At 43.6% G+C, this 26336-nt stretch overlaps 1 protein-coding gene across 1 annotated transcript; it reads right to left on the bottom strand.

The window, feature by feature from the left end:
• Positions 1–11014: 11014 nt before the first annotated feature.
• On the bottom strand, positions 11015–11891 carry LOC146623697 (uncharacterized). Its single transcript, XM_085363288.1, has one exon. The coding sequence runs from the start codon at positions 11887–11889 to the stop codon at positions 11017–11019; it is 873 nt and encodes a 290-aa protein (XP_085219414.1). The 5' UTR covers positions 11890–11891; the 3' UTR covers positions 11015–11016.
• Between the last annotated feature and the right edge of the window lie 14445 nt (positions 11892–26336).

Raw genomic sequence — 26336 nt, forward strand, 5'->3', positions numbered from 1 at the left:
CTCTTTATGACACAACAGTGGGCACATGATAACATTATAGAGATTAAAGCAAAAACAAATAAACACCCTTGTCACCCTCCCTCTGCCTCTCATTTGTCTCCCCATCTCTGTGTTTATGTTTTAATACAATCATGCTTGCTCATCAGCAGTGGAGGCCAGACATCTCTTCTCTCTGGGCAACAGCAGTGGCGGCAGCTCCCCTGGGGCACAGCGGGGGCGGCGGTGGGCTTGGTTTGTTGTGTGCCGCCGCTGTCAGTCTGTAGTGAATGCAAATGAGACTGCTCCCTCTGATAAACTCTCTGTGTACTCCCAGACGCTAACTCGAACTCTCGCTATCGCCCTCTCCCTCTGCATTTCTTGTCCCGTCTATCTCAAGGTCCTCGGGCTGCGCACGGCGTCCTCCACCTTTGTTTAAATCACGATAACAAGATGCACTTAGCACTCAACTGTCACACACGCACATCCAGTTCACGGTGGCTTTGTTACACTGCAGGCATGCTGATTGCTAAAAGATCATTTTGAAAGTTTCTGGTTTTTGTTGCAGGTGACTCTTTAAAGCAGGGATCCCAGTATGCAGTGCACCTTTTGTTCTTATCACTATTGATTATAAGATACAAGGGGTGCTTCTGGTTCAAGGGCTGGAGGGTCCGCTTATAGATAACAGGAGTAAGACCATTACCACCACACCACGCCTCTTTACCTTCAAATGAGTCTTTGATTGGATCTGAATTTGAATTTAAATGCTCCGATTAGCAGAGAGAGAGAGTCTCAAGCACCAATATCCTGTGGTTGTATGTGGAAAATACATTCAGTTTATTTATGCTTCATTAATAACAGAGTGTAATTATTTGTCAAAATCTCCAGTAGGACTAACCTCAACCTCAGCTTAATTATGTTTGATTTGTTTCATGCTAATTTGAAGTATGAAGCGAACTTCTTAATGGTGTTTCGTGTTTGATTGTGCTCAAGCTCCTGATGGATGCCATTTGTTTTTTCCCCAAGTCATTAAGCAAATAATCTTCTGTTGATTGCCCCACGCTAATTACACTCGCCAATGCTGGAGGCTTCCGCGCAGTATTGAACAAAACAGCTGCACAGGTACGTCTGAAGAGGCTTTAGCTCAGCTGTCTGCCTCTCCATATTTTTGGCATTGTTCATAAAGGTGACTTATTGTTTCCAGCAAAAGCGGGAATCATACAGCATCTTTTATTCACGGCTCCTCAGCACTGGTGACACGACTGACCTTGCATCCTAATGTATAAGCTGATCCCAGCAGACCAGCGTGTCTGGAAAGACTTCAAAAAGAAACAGACGCAACAGTATTATCAACTATTTATGTGCCGCACAGACCCCCAAATACAACGTGAGACAAGAAAACAGCGGTGGAGATGAAAAAACGTTGTTTTCCCTCAGCTGCTGGTTATTGAAAGCATACATCATAAAATGTGAAAAAGTACAGAAGCAGCGTTTTCACTGAGGCTACGCACATTTCTCTGAATATGTTAAATGTGGATGAATTACATGTACAGTATGTCTGTGTGTCACTCTAAACGTCTGTCAGCTCTTAACTCTGAAAGCCGAGTGATTTGAACCCTTCAGTAAAGGAAAAGATCCGCTGTGCTTCCCAAGAAGTTGAGTCAGCTTTAAAATCTGATCCCATCCTTGTACCGAGTGTGTTCCTCCACACTGTTCTCACAGGCCTGCAAAATGCTAGTATTAAGAGTGACCTCCAGTCATACCTGCAGCTGCTTCTGGAGACCTTTCGCATTTGCAAAATGAAACGGAGACGGAATAAAAAGAACGGTTGTGAAGCAGCATTCAGGTCAGTGAAGTTGTAAACTCAGTGCTAGAAATAACTAGACTGCTGTAGAGCTGAGGACTGCATGATAACAGTGGTGTCAAAATACAGGTTTGTCAAAGCACACACAGCAGCTACTTTACTAGGTACACCTGCCCAGCTGCTTGTTAACACACATCGCACAGCATCGTCTCAGTACGTGGTCAAGACAACCTCCTGAAGATCAACCCGAGCATCAGAAGGGGGAACGGCGACTTAAAGGACTTTGAACGTGGCATGGTTGTCAGTGCCTGACAGGCTGATCTGAGTATTTCAGCAACTGCTGAATTTCCCCACACAACCATCTCTGGGGTTCACAGAGATCTGAGTGGGTAAAATGCCTCGTTGATGCCAGACAGCAGAGCAGCACGTCCTCAGTGCTTTGACTTGGTCCACGTTTTGCTGACCTGTATCCATCGTTTGATAGCTGCTCACTCACCGTGCTGTCGTCTCTCCATCGCTCCACTCATTTGCACAGATTGAATAGTTAATTTGTTATCACGCTAGGTTTCACGTGGTTTTCCAGTGTACTGAAAATAATGAGTTCTTTGTGCTCAAGTTACACACCTCAGAGTGAAATCCTTCAAAGAGAGAATCGGTGACATCGAGGGAAATAATTTGGCTCGCGGTGAAATCATTTTCAGTCAGAATCAGCTGTGACGTGTCTCCTGTGTCGTCATAGCGACATCACAGCGCCTTTACATCGGGTCTATGGGATTAGCCTGAAATATTCAAACACATTAACACCCAGTGTAAAACACTCAGCATCTTTTTGTAGGGATGGGTATCGTTTAGGTTTTATCCGATACCGCTGCCAAATCGGTACTTTTGAAACGGTGCCGGTGCTTAAACGGTGCTCAAACAATGGAAAAAACACAAAATTGGTCCAAAAACCTCTCATGTTCAGCTGTTGTTTTGTAAAAAGATAACAATGTTAGCCTTTTCTGCAGCTATGGGGCATATATGGTATCACTCTTGGCTGGAAGCAGTGCTTAAACAATGGAAAAAACACAAACTTTGTCCTAAACCTCTCATGTTTAACTGTTTTCCACTTTTTCTTTGGTCATTTTAGCCTTTTTGGCCAGGGTGAAGGGAGTATCTGCCATCAAACAAGAAGACAGCCGCATGTAGCTATGATGGTGTTTGCTAGTTCACCTTACATGCATTAATGTAATAACGTGGGTAGCCTACTCAACGTAAATTACACACGAACAACATGAAGCTACTCACGCAGAGAAGAACGGCTGCTGCTGCATCATCATCCTCATCATTTCTGCTACACTGGCAGGGCTAGGGGCCAGGACTCTCCTCTTCGGGGTTTTTGGGGGATATTGCTAACTCCGGGTCAGATAACAGGCAACCCACGCACAGTAGATGTGCTCGGTGTGAGGTCTCGCAGCAAGCTATCAAATACGGCGCATTTCTGGGCTTTTAAAAAAACGCTATGCGTCGCCAGGTGTTTCATCGGATTCTTGGTGTTACCTCCTTTGACAGTATCACAGTATCAGCTTAAAGCACTTGTTGCTGCTGAGTTTGCATATTTTGCTGTGAAGTACAGCCAGACTTTTGACCGCTTCGCCTTGGACATTTTTAATCTGTAGCTCTGCTCTAAAAGAACGTACGTACCTGGCCCCGCCTACTATCCTGGGAAACGTAAAATTATTGGCTAGAAGTGTATCACAGCTCAGGGAAAAAAAGCACCGAAATAAAGCACCGAAATGTGCGCTGCTTTTCGGTCTGGTTACTACCGTTTATGTCAGAACCGGTGCCGTCATGGCACCGGACACCGGTACCCATCCCTATCTTTTTGTGTGTCTGTGGTTATTTCAGCACACTTACTGGCAGCCAATTATCTTCTTTCATACAGTTCACACTAAAGGCAGACATATCAAACATTATACATGCGCCACACTTCATACATATGTCCACTGCTCTGTGGCTATAGCGTTACTTCTGTAAGAATGCTTGTTATTGCCCTTGGCCTCAGCTGTGGCGGTAGATATCAGAGATAACAGCTTTCTCTCTCCTCCACAGTCCTCGGGGACAAACACAGACTGATGAGCCTGGCCCTGGAGAACAGTGGCTACCAGGATAGTTAACATTCCTGTTAGTGTAGCTTACCTCTGTTTCAGATAAGCACTACTTAGTGTATTTATATTGTAAGATGAATCACATGCACTGGAATGGATTTGGAATGCATCCCAAAGACTGAGGATAATGCCTCCATGCAGATTAACTTGTTGTGCAAAAGGATGCAGGCATCTACAGCACTCCTGCACTGCTTTATAAATAGTCCGAGGTTGTGCATATGTTTGCAAATGAGCCCGCACAGCAAAAATTGAGCAAATTAAGTGTGTGTGTGTGGTATGTGTGTGTTCCAGTGAACTTGTGCCTGCACGTTTGTCTGTGCACCTGTGTGTGTGTATATGTATGCATGTGTGTGGATGATTCTTCTTGCCCGGCTGGGTTTGTTTAACTGAATGTTGTTTCCTCTGAGACCTGGCCCATCCAGCGCCTCCAGCTATGGGCTTTAACCCAAGTTGCTGTGAGCTGTGTGACCCACCACATCAAATGCAGCACACACACACGTATCTCTGAACACACATCCTCAGCTTTAATTTATGCAATCAGTGCTCTCGATTTACATACATTACCATGGATCATACATGTTGAGGCTTCTTGCAAGGTCACTGCTGCAAAGCTCCCCTGTGTGAACGGATGATACCATGTATGATAGCTGCAACAGTATATCACCGGTTTATCTCAGGAGCTGCAATGAGATTTGACACTGCACTGCGCTATATGCTACTATCCCTGCGCTGTCCCCGCTGCCTGCTGTAAACGCTGAAGACACGTGACATGCATAGACCTCATTATCATATAATTGCAGGGCACAGCAGCGAGGATGTCTCTTTTTGCACAAGAGCCCTTAATAGGCCTCAATAGGCCCTCTGTTTCCTCTGTGGACGTATGTAATGACATATGTGCTGGTGAGTGCTCGTGAGAGTGGGCTGGACCCAGTGATGTCTCTCTCATCTACCTCTCTCCTTTCCTTATCCCTCCCTCTCTCTGAAGTGGTTAATATGCATGTCCGTGGACATGTTCCTTTGGCTTCTGGCTTCCACTCTCAGCACGGCTCCCTGCAGGATTGGACATAGTGATAGCAGCAGGTCCAGCCCCACTTTCCTCTTTGTATCAGGCCACTGGAAAAGCTATGGATAATTCACCTCTCCTCACTCCCCTGTCTCTAACTGAGATGGATGCAGATGAGCCTTTCTGTACCTCTCGGTGTGTATGTGCATGCTCGTGCAGGAGGCGGTGCGCCTTAAGCAAGAAATGGATTGGTCTGTGTCTTTAGACTGGGCCCTGGTGAGGCAGGCGGAGAGTATAATCTGATTTAAAGCATGTCAAGGATTGTGAATAATTTCCTCATTACCCCCACCCCTCCCGTCATTTTCAGGGCATATTTAATTTAACAAGAAGAGGGCGGTTTGCACTCATGTGGTTTTGTGTGTGTGTGTGTATTTGTGCGTGTGCCACATCTGCTGAAGATTCTCTCATATCGTCCTGCTCAAGGAGGAAAGAATCACTCGCTCTCTCTCTCTCCGTCTCTCACTTTGCCTCCCTCTCCGACCCCCTGAGAGCTACAGCTGTCACAGTGTCACTTTTCCCATCCATAATTGAGGACTGTGCACTGCACAAAGCCCATGAAACCATGTCAACCACTTCCAGTTGCTCCTGTTAAATAATCAGGCAGAACCAAAAGTGCCAGGGGGAAATATGCACATGCAGCTGCCTGTATCGCTGACTTGTGTAATCAGTTCTCAACTTACTCCTCCTCCCCCCCCCCAAAACCAAGATTGTTCGCTCACCTCTGAGGCAAATCCTGTTCTAGACTCGTCCAATACAAGAGCCTGAACACCAGCATTCATTGGTTCTCAGGGTTGAAGGTGGGCGTGGCTTACTATGAGCACTGTTTTATGTAATGTGTTTCCTCGATTTACCCTCTACATGTCTACACTTTCTTTTCCTTTGCATCCAACTCACCCGTGCGTCACACCCAAGCAGCTCCCCTGCTTACATAACAGTCTGCTGCCTTACCTGCCTTTGTTGTCACCCTGCTGTGGTAAGCTATTGTTTTTTCCAGCCATTTCCGACTATTTGTATCTGGTTAAACTCTGGATTTGGATCCTCCTCCTTCTGTTTTGTTCTACACCACATGACCATGACGGAGTCTAGGTTGAGCTTGACAACAGCCTAAGAGACACTAAGAGAAATGTTTTGTGTAAGAAACATGTGAAAAACTGAGGCTACATGCTGTTAGTTAAATGCGCTCAGCGACAGATCATCAGAATTCCTGTATCAAAGCAGAAATTCTCGCATTTTGTGTCTACACTGCCTTGTGTGTCTGCACCGTCTTGTGTGTCTGCACTGCCCTGTGTGTCTGCACTGCCTTGTGCTGCACTGCCTTGTGTGTCTGCGCTGCCTTGTGTGTCTGCGCTGCCTTGGGCTGCACCGCCTTGTGTGTCTGCACTGCCGTGTGTCTGCACCGCCTTGTGTGTCTGCACTGCCTTGTGCTGCACTGCATTGTGTGTCTGCACTGTCTTGTGTGTCTGCACCGCCTTGTGTGTCTGCACTGCCTTGTGCTGCACTGCCTTGTGTGTCTGCGCTGCCTTGTGTGTCTGCGCTGCCTTGGGCTGCACCGCCTTGTGTGTCTGCACTGCCTTGTGCTGCACTGCCTTGTGCTGCACTGCCTTGTGTGTCTGCACCGCCTTGTGTGTCTGCACTGCCTTGTGCTGCACTGCATTGTGTGTCTGCACTGCCTTGTGCTGCACTGCCTTGTGCTGCACTGCCTTGTGTGTCTGCACCGCCTTGTGTGTCTGCACTGCCTTGTGTGTCTGCACCGCCTTGTGTGTCTGCACTGCCTTGTGCTGCACTACATTGTGTGTCTGCACTGTCTTGTGTGTCTGCACCGCCTTGTGTGTCTGCACTGCATTGTGTGTCTGCACTGCCTTGTGCTGCACTGCCTTGTGTGTCTGCACTGCCTTGTGTGTCTGCACCGCCTTGTGTGTCTGCACTGCCTTGTGCTGCACTGCATTGTGTGTCTGCACTGCCTTGTGCTGCACCGCTTTGTGTGTCTGCGCTGCCTTGTGTGTCTGCACCGCCTTGTGTGTCTGCACTGCATTGCGTGTCTGGGTTGCCTTGTGTGTCTGCACCGCCTTGTGTGTCTGCACTGCATTGTGTGTCTGGGTTGCCTTGTGTGTCTGCACTGCCTTGTGTGTCTGTACTGCCTTGTGCTGCACTACATTGTGTGTCTGCACTGTCTTGTGTGTCTGCACCGCCTTGTGTGTCTGCACTGCATTGTGTGTCTCCACTGCCTTGTGCTGCACCGCTTTGTGTGTCTGCACTGCCTTGTGTGTCTGCACCATCTTGTGTCTGCACCGCCTTGTGCTGCACTGTCTTGTGTGTCTGCACTGCCTTGTGTGTCTGCACCGCCTTGTGCTGTACTGCCTTGTGCTGCACTGTCTTGTGTGTCTGCACCGCCTTGTGTGTCTGCACTGCCTTGTGTCTGCACTGCCTTGTGTGTCTGCACTGCATTGTGTGTCTGCACCATCTTGTGTCTGCGCTGCCTTGTGCTGCACTGTCTTGTGTGTCTGCACTGCATTGTTCAATTCAATTCAATTCAATTTTATCTATATAGCGCCAAATCACAACATAAGTCGCCTCAAGGCGCTTCATAGATACAGAGAAAAACCCAACAATCATATGACCCCCTGTGAGCAAGCACTTTAGCGACAGTGGGAAGGAAAAACTCCCTTTTAACAGGAAGAAACCTCAGACAGAACCAGGCTCAGGGAGGGGCGGGGCCATCTGCTGCGACCGGTTGGGGTGAGAGAAGGAAGACAGGATAAATACATGCTGTGGAAGAGAGACAGAGGTTAATAACAGATATGATTCAATGCAGAGAGGTCTGTTAACACATAGTGAGTGAGAAAGGTGACTGGAAAGGAAAAACTCAATGCATCATGGGAGTCCCCCGGCAGCCTACGTCTATTGCAGCATAACTAAGGGAGGATTCAGGGTCACATGGTCCAGCCCTAACTATATGCTTTAGCAAAAAGGAAAGTTTGAAGCCTAATCTTGAAAGTAGAGATAGTGTCTGTCTCCTGAATCCAAACTGGAAGCTGGTTCCACAGAAGAGGGGCCTGAAAACTGAAGGCTCTGCCTCCCATTCTACTTTTAAATACTCTAGGAACAACAAGTAGGCCTGCAGAGCGAGAGCGAAGTGCTCTAATAGGGTGATATGGTACTACAAGGTCATTAAGATAAGATGGGGCCTGATTATTTAAGACCTTGTATGTGAGGAGCAGGATTTTGAATTCAATTCTGGATTTAACAGGAAGCCAAAACAGGAGAAATCTGCTCTCTCTTTCTAGTCCCTGTCAGGACTCTTGCTGCAGCATTTTGGATTAGCTGAAGGCTTTTCAGTGAGTTTTTTGGACTTCCTGATAATAATGAATTACAGTCGTCCAGCCTGGAAGTAATAAATGCATGAACTAGTTTTTCAGCGTCACTCTGAGACAGGATATTTCTAATTTTAGAGATGTTGCACAAATGGAAGAACGCAGTCTTACATATTTGTTTAATATGTGCTTTGAAGGACATGTCCTGGTCAAAAATGACTCCAAGGTTCCTCACAGCATTACTGGAGGCCAAGGTAATGCCATCCAGAGGAAGAATCTGGTTAGAGACCATATTTCTAAGCTTTTCAGGGCCGAGTACAATAACCTCAGTTTGATCTGAATTAAGAAGCAGAAAGTTAGCGGCCATCCAGGTCTTTATGTCTTTAAGACATTCCTGCAGTTTAACTAATTGGTGTGTGTTATCTGGCTTCATGGACAGATAGAGCTGGGTGTCATCTGCATAGCAGTGTAAATGTATGCTATGTCTTCTAATGATACTGCCTAAGGGAAGCATGTATAATGTAAACAGAATTGGTCCTAGCACTGAACCCTGTGGAACTCCATAATTAACCTCAGTGTGTGAAGAGGACTCTCCATTTACATGCACAAACTGGAGTCTATTAGATAGATATGATACAAACCACTGCAGCGCAGTACCTGTAATACCTACAGCATGTTCTAATCGCTCTAATAGGATATTATGGTCGACAGTATCGAACGCTGCACTGAGGTCTAGCAGGACAAGCACAGAGATGAGTCCACTGTCAGAGGCCATAAGAAGATCATTTGTAACCTTCACTAAAGCTGTTTCTGTGCTGTGATGAGCTCTGAAACCTGACTGAAACTCTTCAAATAAGCCATTCCTCTGCAGATGATCTGTTAGCTGTTTGACAACTACTCTTTCAAGGATTTTTGATATGAAAGGAAGGTTGGAGATTGGCCTATAATTAGCTAAGACTGCTGGGTCTAGAGATGCTTTTTGAGTAAAGGTTTAACTACAGCCAGCTTGAAGGCCTGTGGTACATAGCTGATTATTAGAGATAGGTTGATCATATTTAAGATCAAAGAATTAATTAATGGCAGGACTTCTTTGAGCAGTTTTGTAGGAATGGGGTCTAAAAGACACGTTGATGGTTTGGAGGAAGTAATTATTGAAGTTAACTCAGAAAGATCAATTAGAGAAAAAGAGTCTAACTTAACATCAATGGTACTAAGAGTAGCTGTAGATAATATTACATCTGTGGGATGATTACTGGTAATTTTTCCTCTAATGATAAAAATGTTATTTGTGAAGAAGTTCATGAAGTCATTACTAGTTAACGTTAAAGGGATGGTTGGCTCAACAGAGCTCTGACTTTTTGTCAGCCTGGCTACAGAGCTGAAGAGAAACCTGGGGTTGTTCTTATTTTCTTCAATCAGTGATGAATAGTAAGATATTCTGGCTTTGCGGAGGGCTTTCTTATAAAGCAGCAAACTATTTCTCCAGGCTAAATGATGATCCTCTAGATTTGTGACACGCCATTTCCTCTCCAGATTACGAGTCATCTGCTTTAGGCTACGTGTTTGAGAATTATACCACGGAGTCAGGTACTTCTGATTTGAGACCTTAGTTTTCACTGGAGCTACAGTATCCAGAGTCGTACGTAGTGAGGAGGTGAAATTATTAACAAGATAATTGACCTCTGTTGGGGTAGCGTTCAGATAGCTGCTCTGCTCTGTGTTGGTACAGGGCATTGAAGATGATAACAGTGGGTGGATTATATTCTTAAACTTAGTTACAGCGCTTTCAGAAAGACATCTACTTTGATAAAGTCTACTCTCCACCGCTGTGTAATCAATTATTGTAAATGTAAATGTTATCAGGAAATGATCAGACAGGAGAGGGTTTTCAGGAAACACTGTTAAATGTTCAGTTTCTATGCCATATGTTAACACAAGATCTAGAGTGTGATTAAAGTGGTGGGTGGGTTCTTTTACATTTTGACAGAAGCCGATTGAGTCTAATAACAGACTAAATGCCATGTTGAGGCTGTCATTTTTAGCATCTACATGGATGTTAAAATCACCCACAATAATTATTTTATCTGAGCTCAGAACTAAATTAGATATAAAGTCTGAGAAATCAGACAGAAACTCTGTGTAAGGCCCAGGTGGACGATAGATGATAACCAATAAGACTGGTTTCTGAGTTTTACAGCTGGGGTAGATGAGGCTAAGCATCAGGCTTTCAAATGAATTAAAAGTCTGTCTTGGTCTTTCATTAATTAATAGGCTTGTGTGAAAAATTGCTGCCACACCTCCCCCTCGGCCTGTGCTTCGAGGTTTCTGGTAGTTAGAATGACTCGGGGGTGTTGATTAATTTAAACTAACACAATCATCCTGCTGCAACCAGGTTTCTGTAAGGCAGAGTAAATCGATTTGTTGATCAATTATTAAGTCATGTACTAACAGAGACTTGGAGGAGAGAGACCTAATATTTAATAATCCACATTTCACTGTTTTACTCTTTGGTTCAGATGTGGATACTGTATTGTTCTTTCTTTGTAATTGTTTATGTTTAAGTTGTTTGTTGCTGGTTTTTAGTTTGTTTTTTGTCTGTTTGGAAGCTGACACAGTCTCTATGGAGATGGGTTTTTGGGGGGGTAGCAGGAGGAGAGAAGCTGCAGAGAGGCGTGTAAGACTGCAACTCTGCTTCCTGGTCCCAACTCTGGATAGTCATATTTTGGGGGGTTTAATAAATTTGTCCATATTTCTAGAAATGAGAGCTGCTCCATCCAAAGTGGGATGGATGCCGTCTCTCCTAACAAGACCAGGTTTCCTCCAGAAGGTTTGCCAATTATCTATGAAGCCCACATCGTTTCTGGGACACCACTCAGACAGCCAGCAATTTAAGGAGAACATGCAGCTAAACATGTCGCTCCTGGTCTGATTGGGGAGGGGACCAGAGAAAACTACAGAGTCCGACATTGTTTTGGCAAAGTTGCACACCGATTCAATATTGATTTTAGTGACCTCCGATTGGCGTAACCGGGTGTCATTACTGCCGACGTGAATTATGATTTTACTGAATTTACATTTACCCTTAGCCAGCAGTCTTAAATTTCCTTCAATGTCGCCTGCTCTGGCCCCTGGAAGACAATTGACTATGGTTGCCGGTGTCTCTAGCTTCACATGTCTAAGAACAGAATCACCAATTACCAGAGTTTGACCCCCGGCGGGTGTGTCGCCGAGTGGGGAAAAACGGTTAGACACATGAACAGGTTGGTGGTGTACCTGGGGCTTCTGTTTAGGACTATGCTTCCTCCTCACCGTGACCCAGCCGCCCTCTTTCCCCAGCTGCTTGGGATCTGCCGGTGAACAGCTAGCAGGGCCTACGCTATCTTCGGCTGCACCAGTTACAGGGGCTTGGCTAGCTACGGGTGAATGAAGGGTGCGAAGCTGAGTCTCCAATTCAGTAATCCTGGCCTCCAGAGCTGCAAATATGCTACATTTGTTACAGATATCATTACTGCTAAAGGAGGCCGAGGAGTAACTAAACATCTGACACAATGAGCAAGAAAGTGCAGGAGGGAGAGGTGAAGTAGCCATGGTGCTAACGAGTCAACTACGAGCTAAGCTAGCGAAACAGTACAGAGACAGTGAGTGAATACTTTGGCTATAAATTAGGTAGTGAGTACACAGAAAGTGTGCTTCGGATGAAGCACGTGAAGATTATACTATGAAAGAAGAATGTATTTAAAAGTTGTTAATTTAAATTGCTAAGCAAATAAGCTACTCAGAAACACCACTGTGTTTGAGCAGGAACAGGAAGTGATACTCTACCACAGAGTGAGCGAACACCAAGTGACAGCGCCACCAAGAGCAGTGTGTCTGCACTGCCTTGTGCTGCAGTGTCTTTTGTGTCTGCACTGCCTTGTGTGTCTGCACTGCCTTGTGTGTCTGCACTGCCTTGTGTCTGCACTGCATTGTGTGTCTGCACTGCCTTGTGTCTGCACTGCCTTGTGTGTCTGCACTGCCTTTTTGTTTTTTGCTCTTTGTCTTGGATGGTCTTGGAGGAACGCTGTGCTCTACCACTGCACGTGGCTGACATGAAAATAAAGCCACCTGGATGGCCCTTAAAAATGCATCCCTTTAGAGCCCTGGGGACCAAAAATGGTCCCGCCCCAAAAGTGCAATAAAAAGATTATATATTCATATTTTTTTCCACTTTAAATTGGTCAGTCTTTTAAAACTACTTCTCCCTGAAATATTCATATAAAGTTTTAATTATATTTTCGTTGTTTTAACCCTTTAAATCCCAGTTTTATTACATGAGCGCTCTGTTTTTTAGCCCCAAAAAACAAAAAACTAAATATTTTCCAAAAAAAACATTTGAAGTAATATTTGTTTGTTATTATAATTAGGCCTTTAGATGGACTAAAGATTGGCACCAACAGTCATTTCAATCGCCTTTTTTTTTTTTTTTTCAGGACCAGAAAATGGTCTCCAGGCGGCAAATGCTCCTCCTCTAGGCCGAAATAAGTGCATGTTGCCGGGGTAAGTCGCGACGATCACCGGGGCACGATCACCGGGGACTGCTTTTTCCAGCCCACACGTCCGATACCACGTGACAACAAATACGTAATTTCCTGTTGACTAAAAAAAAAAATGCACCCTCTCATGGTCCTAGGGACCAAAAAATGGTCCCGCCCGATCAGCGGGCGAAGCCGCTGCTGCACGCCGGAAATGAGGCTTCATTTCCCGCAGGTCTGTCCAAGCAGCCCGCTGTTTTCCAGCAGGGATCAAATGTGGAGCAAGGGCGCCACCCGGTGGACAAATAAAAAAATTACAACTCTAAGGCTCATAGACCAAAACGAAACGGAAACATAAGTAATCACCAAGACATTAACGGTAATAATTCTGCAGTGAAAAATAGCGTTTATAATGGAAGTCAATGGGGACCAAAAATGGTCCCTAGGGCTCTAAGAGGATGTGTATTGTTAGCTTAGCCACTGAAGCTAATTTAAGGAAGTCAGACTTGAATTTTGAAATGAAATTATGCCAAGTTTTTTTTTAGAGGATTTGGCTATATTCCATTCAACACAGTGCAAATGGCTTGTACCTGAAAACCTAAAGGGACCATTTATGGTCCCAGGGCCACACAGGGGTTTTAACTTGAAAATGTCTAAAAAAAAAATGCTGCTGGTTAAGTCAGTTTATTGCAAACTATTTAAGACTTTCTTGGGCCAAACAACCAATACTGTCCTCCATTAAGCCATATAACCAGCACTGCTAAATATGAGCAAGGGATGGAATCTGTGTTCAACATCAAATGTCTTCACTGTGACAGCACGAACAGAAATGAAAGTGGGAGTAGATTAGATAGAATTTTCCTTCAGACTAGAGCACCAACACAGGCGTTTGTCATGTTTCAAATGAACCCTGTGATAATTAGATCACTTTCATTAGTGGCACACATGGACATGGCCTTTTTCCATTTCTTTTTTGTCTCTGTGTCTTCTCTCCCTGTCTGCATCCCTTTTGATTTCTGTGTTCCTATTTTCTCCACCGCCCCTCTTCTCTCACCTGACCCCTCCTCTCTTTCTGTTCTCTGATGGCAGGTTTTTCACCAGCATCTCCCCGTGTCAGGAATCAAAGCAGGCGCGAAGATCTCAGGAAGGTATACGGCATGCTGTGAAACAGGCGCCAAGCTTCCACTTCCCTAACCACCACCCATTCCTGGATTCTAGTTTAATTGCGCATCACCACCTTTACTGTGGAACTCCAGTGACTCACACAGCTCATAGGATACAGCATCCATTAACACCCACCCCGATGATTATTAGACACACACTTTACTCTCACAGTGAGGTATGTTATTAAAGTGCATGTGGAGACAGGAGTGTGTGTGTGTGTGTGTGTGGTAGTGATGGGAGGGGGTTGGCTAAGATACAGTGCAGTGTAGTTTGACATGAAAGCAAAATCCCCAACCACTTCAAAACTACAGAGAACAGCTTACATTTAGAAAATAGGCAGTGCTACAGGACAGGAATTAAAATGATACCATAGCCCGCATGCAGAAATTACCCTGTAAGAGTGTGTCTGCATTGTGTGATCAAAAGAGTCATCTGGAACTGTACACCTTCTACAGCAATATAGTAAGCCTTTGTAATGAAAGAGCTGTAATTACGGTGTAGTGAAGAGTCGTGGTAACCTCCCACTCTCCAGGCTTTGACAGCTGGGCAACACGGATTTCTTTATATAACATAGCGCTCTGATTCAAGCTCCTTATAGGCTGTGAGATATAGTGTGCACGGCCCAATCAAGAATTACAATCGGTGGGCTGAACACTGGAAAAGCATGGCGTGGGGATGCCTCTTCATTGTGCCTGAGAAAACCAGTAGTCAGCCACAGGAATATTGACTATAATTGATATAATTTTCAAAAAAGTCTAAAAAAAAAAAAAGATTAGCATGCATGACCGGTGTCTTTGGCTGCTGCTTTACCCCTGCTGAAGTATTTGTCTTTTTCAAACAGGTTTAATTTAAACCATAAACTCTATATAAAACTTAAAGGAAGCCACCATGATGCCTGTGACTGGTTAGTGAAGTCCTGCTATGAAGCACCAAGCTGAGTTTTTCCACATTTTTTTGATATCTTAGTGTTTTGAAATTAGATATAACAAGGAAGCAGTGGCTCTAACTGGGAAACCAAGAAACACTGTAGGGACACATAGTGAGGCCACTCGACATTATACCCTGCTTTAGCCTTTTTTGATCAGTGAAGACTATAATTTACAAAATGATCCTCATGTTGAATACAAGAGACTTCAAACAGGAGCTTGAGACTTGAGGTCTTAGATCAAGAGAGCCAAAGGCTGTTTTCCTGTAGACTTCCATGGACCCACAGACTATATTTCTTCCATACAGATCTTTTCACAGCCAGAAGCATCAGCATTTGCTGGCCATTAAAAAGAAAATTCATCTGCTTGTTTAACTTTTTATTAACACATTCATGTGCATCACATCTTTATGCTTAGTTCTTAAAGCCTTAAAATGGAACGACAGTCCAGGCTCACAGTTTGCCAGACACCAAATGAATGCTTCATAAGCGAATCACTCTGAGGCTAAGATTTGAACGGGTACATCAAGATGAGGATCAGACATTTTTTTTAATAGTGAGTAATCCAAACCATGCAGCAGCATTTTAATGACAAACCTCATGTTGTGGAGGGTCATCTCAGGTGGTTCCCTGACTGAAGTTTCGCCTGTTTTCAGCATCTTCTTCCTCCCATATTATAGCATTTGTCTGTGCCACATCGAGGACCCTCACAGGAACTTTCATTAAGGGGAAAAATGTTAATGTTCATCCTCAATCATCGCTCTGTTTAGATTATCCTACTCACAGGTCTGTACATGGCTGCCACGTAGCACATCATTATGTTCCCGCCAGCCTAAATAACCCTACAAATATTGTCTCTTTGTTCTGTCTTTATTTATGAAGTGACAGCAGAGCTGTACACTTCAGTTTTTTGAGGGGCGGACTCTCTCAGTCGAACATGGTAAATCACCTTTCGACAGAAACTAGCAAGCTAACTTCCTGCTGACTTCAGACTCCATTAAAGTTTATCACGGTTGCCTGGATGTTAAACTTTATTGTAACACCTGGAAGAGCAGCTACACATTTTATTGAAGATGAAAGAAACTGTGTCATTTTAAACTCAGTGTTAGAGTTTGGAATCCCAGAAATTGCTAATGAAATCAGACTTGAGGTGGCTAGCACTAGCACATGGCTTCAGTTACAGCTCTGTATACTTGTTACATACAATATACAGGAAGATCCATAACATTCAGTTTTAGTTCAGTTTAGTTTGGTAGTATCTCCAGTAACAGCAACATTGCCATCGCAGCAGCTGAACATTCTGGGGTCCACAAAACCTTTACGTTGTACCATTGTGACAAAGTGGGCGAGGACACCATTTGCTGCCAGAAGCTTGCTTAGTTCACATTCTTGTTCTGATTTACCTTATTTTTATTCTGTAGTTTGCAAACATTTATTATCCCGGATTTGTTTGTTTTGCACTTTTACAGATTACGTAATATAACATCTTAGTTTAAATCAACGCTGACAAGTTTAAGTTAACCTTTTATTTATTCCAACTGTTTACTTGGTTTAAACACACCTGATTTACCTTTGTTCCAGGAACAAAAAGAAGAAGGACCAGGTCAGTGTAGCTGAGTGCTCTTGACATTCATTTTTGTTGGTTTATGTTCAGTTATGTTTATTTGTACCAAGTTAGCTTTGGAGTTATTGAGGGGTTTTTGTTTTTACATTTTGTAAATATGTTTGGTCACAATGATGGCAAATAAATCACTTGCTACACTGGACAGCATCTGTCTCCTGCCTTTCTTCAGCCACTTTGGTCAAGCTATCTCACAACCAGAATAACTTGCAACCCCAATGACCTCTCTGCACTGAATCATATCTGTTATTAACCTCTGTCTCTCTTCCACAGCATGTCTTTATCCTGTCTTCCTTCTCTCCCCCCAACCAATCACAGCAGATGGCCCCGCCCCTCCCTGAGCTCATTTTGAGATGAGATGAGATATTCAACATCTTTACACTGAGAAACATTATTCTGACATTATTCCTCAACGTGTAGACACAGTTTTTGGCAGATTGGTGAATCTGAGAAAGATGCTCTTTTTATGCCCATACATGTTACTGACCTGTTCCCAGTTAGCTGTTTCTTTTTAATATCACTATACACCCATGCAGGCAAGATAGGCTCTTTCCAGTACAACAATAAAAAAAGAACAATAAATAGTATTTTAGTGACTTCACGTATAAGTTAGAAAATGCTCAATAAACTTAAAATGATTAATCATCAAATTAACGTTAGTATTTGTATGAACTAGGAAAAAAGAATGAATCTAAAGTGAAAATTAAACCTGCTTTGGGTCAGTGGCAGATTTTGTCTCACAAAATAAATCGAATACTACCTGTTATGCTTCACAAGCTCAGTATTTGTCAGTAACATGGCTGCCTTTGTTTATCAGACTCACCTGGAAGTTTCTGTCACAGCCCCACGAGGGGGGGGACTTTTTCAGAGCAATTGAAGGCGGTGCTTTCATGCACCTTTTCTGTGAGTCATTATTCATGCACCACAGCAGCTCCTCAAAACTGAATCAGCAGACTGTTTGCTGTATGAAGCTTCTTCTCTCAACCACAGGCTGCAGTGCAGAACATCTATCTGAGCTTTCCTGATGCTTTAATAACAACTTTGACCTCACTGCTTCTTTTGACATTACTAAAAGGTGCTGCTGTCCTTGTGCAGTGAATTCCTCTATGATCTACTTCAGCATGTAACCTGAATGATGATGGGTTCCTGGGTCACACTGCCTCGCTGCCGAGCTAGTGCTTTTTCGTTGTTTGTGTTGACACATGCGGGACTGGAAAAGGTCAACGTCTTCTCCCGTAGAGAGAAACAAGCGAACCTCTGGATCATAACTCCTGCATATCTATGAGCTATAGAGAGCGGCAGCGAGTCGCTTCTGTGGATTTATTGACTAGCTTACGAGTCTAAATGGGGTGTCGTAATTGTGTGGAGATGAAGGAATCCAAGCCAGCTGTAATATGTTAATGCGGTGGGAGAGAGGCAGAAGAAAAGACTGTTGAGTCGTATTTGTGTTCTCCTGCAGCACTGTATGAAAGCAGTGAGCTTCAGAGTTTTGACTCTGTGCGTGTACTAACGAGAACCTTCCACAGCTTTGATTGCCTCTGAGCACAGCTTTGTCTGTGTGACTGATTAGCAGACTCCACAAGCACTACGTCGTTGGACTGACTGCGTTTGAGGTTTTTTAAAGAATCTTAATTCTTTCATTTTTTGCATTTCTGGAGTCACGTTTGTTCGACTCTGCAGGACAGAGGGAGCTTTCTATTAAGCTGATGAATCTGTACAGAACAGGGCCCCTTTAAAGCAGCAGGCTCCACTGAGTCAGGCTCTCTTTGTGAATGCCGCCCTACCTTCCCCGCTCAGACCTCAGAATTTTTGTTCTTTCAGCAATGGCTCGAAAGCAGCAGCTGTCTTCAAGCCTGCCAGTCTTCATTACCGGCTGAAATGGAGTAAATTGATTGGAAAGATTTTGTTATTTTTCTCCGAGTGAAAGAGCTTACTCCCTTGGAACTGATCTCAGTCTGTTCATACGTGTTTGAATGAAGTATATATTGTGTAATTGTGCATGCACATGTGCAGAGAGTGGATAAAACAATAAGACCAATTGAGAATAAAGGCCAATGCAATAAAGCAGCTCTGAAATAAAACCAGTTGGTACACCGTTTAGCTTTAGGCATAGAGAAAGCAATAGTAAAAAAGCCACGTGTTTGTTGGTGAAAGAATATAAAAACCTCCATGGGGGTTCATATCAGCAGAAAATACGTGAATCTGGACTTTTTGTGCAGACACCAACCAGTATGGCCTTGTTTGAATAACCCTGGTAGCCCTGTGAGGACATATTTGTGGAGATGCTTGTGCTCCTCCAAAGACATTTTTTTTGCTTGATAAAGGAGGAACATATGCACACAGAGTCTGTGCAAACCTGCCAGTCCTCTTACAATACAAAACCTGTTGCTACAGTAAAAATCTGAAAAATGCATAAAGTCCACGAGAACACCATGCTTTGTTGGTCCTCTATAGACGCACATTACAGGTTAAAGCCCTGGAAATGTCAGCATCACATTGGCCCGTCTCTGTGTGGAGTCTGGTGTGCTCTGCACTGCAGGGTGGATTGAATCTAGCATTGATTAAGAGAAGCAGACTGCGTGGTGCGTCACATGCTGCGCTCGGAGACAAATATGTGCACAGAGCATGAACAAATATTCTCCTTCACCGAACATTGCTTCACAACCAAGCCATTGCCGTGTTCAGCGTGTGGGACTGCATGGAGCCGATGCTGTGGTGCTTCCGTCTGCGTCGTGTTGCAGATCGCTGTAGATCAGGAGGCTGCGGAGCTCATACGTAAGCGTTATTTAGAGGTCAAACTGCACATCAGGAGTGGTGCTGCGGGGGCCTTGCATGGCACGATTATAATCTGACTCAAGTGTTTATTCAGACCGTGGGGATAATACGTGAATATCACATAACAACGTCCAGCGCTTGCTTTTTTACAGCTTATTCTGTGCTCGTGCAGCACCCCTGGGTGAACATTTCTCATCCTAACAAGGCAGTTTATGGGGGATTATTTTGCCTCACACGGGGATGCTTTCTAGCCGCGATGTGTGTCAGGATTGTTCTTAATGACTTCCTTGTGTTTTCAATGGCCCGCCAGTCAGTGTGTCCTTGACTTTGTCAGCTGTTTAGTTGCCTGGAGCACATAAAGAGAATGGGATCGCTGGTGTGTGTGCCTGTGCGTGTGTGAGTCTGTCATGTGAGGTCTTAACAACAAATACAGAGGGCAGCCTATAGGAAGTGTGTATGCATGCATAGTGTACACACAGGTCTGTTTTTGTGTGCAGCAAGCCTGTCCTCCACCACAGCACGGGCCCCGGCTCTGTTCTTCAGACATCTTGTGCATCTCTGGTGAGTAATCAGGTAATTGATCATAGAGACAGGTAATTATTCCTGTGCCAAGCTCACTGGCAAATGAAAAGTCTGACAAAAAAAAGCATCCGTCTCTCCCAGCGCCGCCTGCAGGAAGAGGACAAGGGAAGAGTAAAAATGGGAGTCTGGGAGGATAGATGGCCAAACGAAAAGGCTTTAAATCACAAGGAAGGGCTTTTTCCCTTCTTTTTTAAGGCCTTTTAGTTTTGGTGTATTAGAGAGGTGTGTGTTCCAGATGTTCCTGACCCACAACCCAAGATACAGTGTCAAACATGGAGATTAAAGAGGTGAATTCCAATGTGACTCAGAAGGGATTCCTTTTAGGTCAGTTGAAAATACATTTTCTTTCCAACAAGTTCCCGTGGTCACGCTTTACAAGTTTGAATGGAAGCCTGAAATCGCAATGGCAGCAATCCATTCACCACTGCGATTGGAACATTTATGTATTGTAAGTTCCTCGGGCCGGCACGCTGTGGGTTATAAAAGGTGAGCTGCTGTTGGCATGACAAAGTGCTTAGAGGCAGAATTTGATGTCCTCGCTCCCTACATCTGTGATCTAGATCGCTTGCTTCATTGGTGTCATTTAGGTTTGTTCTGGAGCAGTGAGTAAACCAATCTTCTTACATACACCCCTGTCTGCAGTTTGTCTTGATTTATGAACAGGGAATAACCCAACCGAACTTGAGGCTCATTTGTCAGCTGTCATTAAGATGTACTGGTAAGGTGTTTTCCTGTTACAAATACCCCCTCCTCAGTCACTTTGCTGCTGCCGCTGCCCGTGGGCCGTGCTGTGGAGGAAGAAGAACAGAAGAGTCTTGCTGGCTCTCCAGCTGCGTGTTGCTCACAAAGAAGAGACGGCTATTATGTCCAGTTTTTCTGCCTACACCAGAAGATCTTGCTCCCTGCACGGCAATCACTCATTCTTATTTTTCATCTCTGCGAGTGAGCATGCAGTGGGTTCCCTGCGCCAAATCCTTGCTTCACTCCTTGCTTCCACCCCTCTAGTGCTCACAGACGTGGTTGCGCTCTTGTGGGCTGAAACTCCCACCGGAGGCAGACACCGATTTGGCTCCAGGATGAATCTCGATGTACGCGGATTTAAAACGCCAAGTCTAGCATGAAACTCTAGGGCCATGGGAGACTAATCAGTTGTTGAAAAGTAAATCAATCAATCAATCAATAAAGGCACATGTCTGACGTCTGACCTGCTACTAAGAGCTTAGCTGCAAAACAGAAAAGTCCCTGAATTCTTTTGTTATGAATCTCTTTGGTTGAAGGTTGGAGAGAAGTGGAGGAAGAAACATTGCCACCAGTGAAGGGAAGGAAGCACGAATGAGGCTGACTGAGCCGGCGAGCCTGAGAGAGACACATTTGCTGGTCTGTCATTAAATATGCATTTCCTTTAGTGAAAGTCCATCTAAACACACTCCCTGAAGTGACATTTAGCTGCAATCCTCCAAGCTGCTAGACACTAGACACATGCAGACGGAGAAGAAGAGATGGGAGTGCAGGTTTCACAGGAATAAGCAGCAGAGGCTTTGAAAAAGCCGTCCAGAGGGGAAAACCGGAGCACACAATCCCAATAACACAGCTTCAGTTCGATGTGTTAATGTTAAATATTCAAAAAGTAAAAAGTGACTGAAAACCCGAAATATGAATGAGAGCATTGTTAACCATACACAGTCGGCTTTTCCATGAAAGCAAAACTGAAAGTACTGTTTCAGTAAGTGAAGCACAGGTGACTGCTAAGACTGTGCACACCCACAAAGCTAGCTGTCATTAAAGCACGAGTCTAATTATAGTGTTCAAATTAAACCCGTGCTCAAACGTCAGTGTATCAGAGGCTCTTAGTGGGTTCATTTACCCTCTGAGGTCCAGTCAGAATATGTAATTTAGTTTTTTAATAAAGTGCTTTCCCACGTCTTGGCAAACAGCCGTTCTTTGATGTATTTTGACAGCAGTATTTCTGAGGTCATAGAAACTCAAACCTCTTTCAGGAGTCATCATTTTCAAGAGCCACGTACACGAAGCACACCATAGAAAATGCAGAGAGAGAAAAATCTCCTCCAGCATCACTCTCAGAAGCCTGAGGGAAGAAACTAGAAGAGATGCTGTTTTGAGAAACAAGCACGACTCTGTTATCCTTGTTCTGCTGCTCTCTATGCACGAAACAGCAACAGGTTGAAATCAGCTTTTTGGGGAATTACAAAATACAAATCTTTGTTTTCTTTTGTTCATAAAATAAATATATTTCATTTTGGGGAACATTGATTTGCCAGGAAGTGCTAGATTGGCCAGCTAGACCCAGAAGGGTTCATAAAGAAAAGACGATTAACCATACTACATACCACATGATTAACCCCGACCAGTCCTTACTGACTGCGCCCTGTTTGGCAAATAATCTTCACTTTCAGGTCCTCGTGAGGAGAGCGGTGGAAGAAGACTGTAAACCCTAAGAAGACTGAGGAATCAATCCCAGTCACTGACACATCTAATCTCTGTCTTATCTCATGTGAAGAGTGTCAGTGCTGCTGCTTAAGGCTAAAGCTAGCACAAAGAGAGCAGACGGGTTTTTGTCAGAGCAATGAGACTCAGCATTAAGTAGTGGAAAAGCACCGGGTGCCATTCAGTGCCAATAACAACAAATTACTAACACAGCAGTTAGAGGACTTTGCTGGATTTCACACTGGAGAACAGCACAGATGATTCACTATTCATTTCTTAAACTCATAGTAGCAAAAGGGAATGTCCTCCTAATATTTCAACCGAGTCTCTTCTTATTTCAGCATTAATGAGAAGTGCACAACTATGAAAACCAGGTTTGGACACATTGCTTCATCGAACCAGTAAATGTAAAATGTTGCTTTTCTTTAAGTAACTTTAATAAACAGCTGCAGGGTATCTGAGCGCGGTTTTATGTCTTCACAGGTTTCAGTGAGATCATACATAGGCTCCCTCTCTCAGCTGATTGGTGGAGGTTTGCGCCCTTCTTGTTTTTAATCATTGACGCGTGCTCAAAGTGAACCCACGGAGTTTTTCTCTTACCAGAATCATCATATTTTTTTTCTTAACTGCTTATACAGTTTAAACTGTGGGGCAACTGGAGGCTTTCCCAGCTGTCACAGGGCAAGAGGCGGGGTTCACCCGGCAGCTAGCCTATCAGAGGGCTAACAGAAAGAGAGAAGGACACAGTGATTAACATTACATCTACAGCCAATTTAACCCACGCAGACACAGGGAGACAAACTGCCAAGCTTTCCTCATCACAGCAATGCCAGCGTCTACTGAACTATGAATTAAATGCAAAACTAATGAGATTATTATTATTAGGAATCATTCGAAATAAAAGAATCTTTCCCACTGCACTATATTTGGGTACAGGTTTGTCTGTTTTGGGTGATATATTACAGCTGTTTGTATGTTGTTTCTGTTGTACAGAAATCGTACATAGATAATAAAACAATAATAGATTTTTCTGCTTTTCTGGCTGTTTGACTTCAATTGAACTGACAAAATCTTACTTTAATACTTTCATATCTGTGCAGAGCGTTACAAGCTGTGTAGCTGGCCAACCTGGTGAAACTTTGACCGACTAAATCTTTGTTATTAACGGTTTAGTGTCATTTCCAAATGATTGTTCTTAACCTACAAAACTGCAAGTGCAAGCTGATTTTGTGCTGCATTGATTTTGAGTGTAACCCATTTAAAAGTGATTACATACAAAATAATTGAATAATGTCCACTTGACCTAAAAAAGAAAGAAAGAAAGAAAGAAAGAAAGAAAGAAAGAAAGAAAGAAAGAAAGAAAGAAAGAAAGAAAGAAAAGCCTTTGTAGAGCTCCAGGAACACATGTTGTAAAATATTTAAAGCTCTCGGCTCCCACTTCTGATTCTGCTAACAGCCACACACTCCTGCAGTGTTCCTCACTTTTCCCTGTCTTAATTTAATGCCTGGATATATGGGAATGGTCTGTGCACTTGTCTGCTCTGTTTAGTGCATGATGTGTTGTATATGTTTGATCTAATTATCTTTTTTCTGAAGAATTTGGCGAAATACAGCAACTTATAATAAATCTGCCAGTATCTCAAAAAGGGGTCACAGAGGTTTTTAAATGTGGTCTCATGGTCGGGTCCTGTCTGACTCTCAGAGGGAGCTCAGGCAGTGGCCGTCCACCGAGCTGCTTGCTTCCCTTCTGTGACTGACGGCTGAGAGAAACTCTTTTCTTTTACAAATGCACAGAGCACCCATCTTTTGTCTGATCCCACAAGCTTTTCAAATATATGTAATAACAGTGTAATTAGATGATACTTAAAGCAGGTCTTTGGTGCTTTAATGTGGCACATTGTCTCCCAAAACATATCTACCTGTAATTGTGCAGTTACAACAATATTTAGATGTGTTTGTTTACTATGTACCAGCATGAAGGATCCTGAAATTTCAGATTAGCTGAACTGACTGTAACTTACTACAAGAACAAATTACAAACATGAATCAAAACTAAAAGCAAGAACCGTGCACAGAAATCAGCTCTGAAAGAAAATGAAACCAAGGCAGAAAACAAAACTCAAAGATTAATACACAAAGCCCCAACAACCGCACAACCATGACACAATGCAACCATGTTTTCTTTGTTTAATTTGTTTTGTTTTCTGCGCTGGCTGACATTAAAACTAATTTCAGCAGAGGACACTCTTGTCTTTCGAGCCAAATAAATACCTAACAGGGGATGGTCTGAGTGACACGCTGCATGGATGCTCTTTTATCTAAAACATAAGATGAAGAAGCTCTTTTGTTTCTTGCAGTGCTTTGATAAAAACATACAGGATATGACTTACAATCAAAGTTCCTGGGGAAACCCTTCTGTGCATCGTCCTCTTTTCTGTCATTCCACAAAGGAAGGTAAAGGTCCTGTGATGTATTTGAACTCACACCTCCTATTCATGTGTCACTGGAGCCAGCTCACCAGGTCACACGGCACCTTGGATCCAAGAAAAAAGGCCAAAGTGAAGGTGTGTACCTTGTGCACATGCGCAGTGGTTATTAGCTGTCTTTAGAACATCAATACAGAGTCCCTGCGGCTGTTTCTAATTAATAAGGACACAAAGTGAATACAGCAACCTTATCATCTGCCATCTATTACATGGAAACTGCAGTAAATATGCTGCTGTTGACTGCTCCACCTTTGAGGGAAGTTAACTTGCAAAGTTGGAGCAACAGAGCAGTTTTGCGTGGCAGTGGTTCAGTCAAAGCTGCAGTCATGATAATGAATTGAACTCAACCAGCTGCGCCCTTCCCAAGTTTTGTAAGTGGTATCATGAAAGCATTCAAACATGTAAGGGCAAATCTGATTTGCAAAGCAAATACCCTTAGTCAAACAGCCACTGTCAGTTGTTCGTAAGTAGAGTGTATTAAAAAGCATTTATGTCACTTACAATTATGTATACAGACTTTTTTTTTTTTTACAGCTACACGCTGCAGATAAACTGACAGAAAGCTAAGTTATGCATGCATGATTTGACATGCAAACCCTTAGAGAGTGTCCTTACTGTAAACATGATGGAATTTTCACAACTGACGTATCCGTGCATTGAAACAATACGTTAAACTATGTTGCCAGTAAAACAGAAACATGAAAAAATGATTCCAAGCTGAGATTCAGAGCTTCTGCTGAGAAACTTCCTCTGAGTGCAGGACGTGGTGCAAGCTGATCACACACATTATGCCGAGCATATTGCCCCTCAGAACAAGACAGTCTACACAGTAAATGTAAGACGCAGATGCAAACATGCATAATGTATGAGCGCGCAAGTGTTCACTTGCAATGTGAGTGCACCATGTTGAAAGTATTTATGACATATTGCGACGTGAATAATGTTCCTAGACACACATATGTGTGCACATATTTGCATCCACATACACATACATCTTCGCACACACACACAAACGCACGTGCGCGCGCACACACACACACATAGCTGTCTCTTGGCAGCTAACTACTCACTTAGGTTTCACTGAGCAAGCAAAAACACATATAGTATTATTAGCGTATTAAAAGGGGGCTCACAATAAGCTGTTGGTTTTTTGTTACTATTGTTATGCTGTTGTTAACAACTACAACAGGTTTAGTGTACTCCATCTATCGATTACTGAACAGCAGAGACTGTTTACAGAGACCATGGGTTCTGCTTTTGGTAAACTCATTGATCAGTAACTAGTATGTTCAAATAAACCAGGCTCCCGAACATCTATGAAATGTTGCCGACTGTATCATGCTGGATAGGTTGTGTACTGTTGCATGTTACACAGGAGATGCACGCATGAGTGGAATTGTTTGAAACGTACTTGTGTGAATGCCACAGTTGTCTGTAAAAAGTCCTAAATATTTGTTTTTAAAAATAACAGTAATTGTAGCTATAATTTTGTGCATGACAAAACCTTGGTTGTGTCATTTCCTGTC

This window comes from Diplotaxodon limnothrissa, linkage group LG10, assembly GCF_057381915.1.
Source record: "Diplotaxodon limnothrissa isolate DT_005_m linkage group LG10, D_limnothrissa_male_GT1.1, whole genome shotgun sequence".
NCBI lineage: Eukaryota > Metazoa > Chordata > Actinopteri > Cichliformes > Cichlidae > Diplotaxodon > Diplotaxodon limnothrissa.

Bases quoted from the DNA above. Each gene is read 5' to 3' on its own strand.
- LOC146623697 (XM_085363288.1), bottom strand. From the start codon at position 11,889: ATGGCTACTTCACCTCTCCCTCCTGCACTTTCTTGCTCATTGTGTCAG.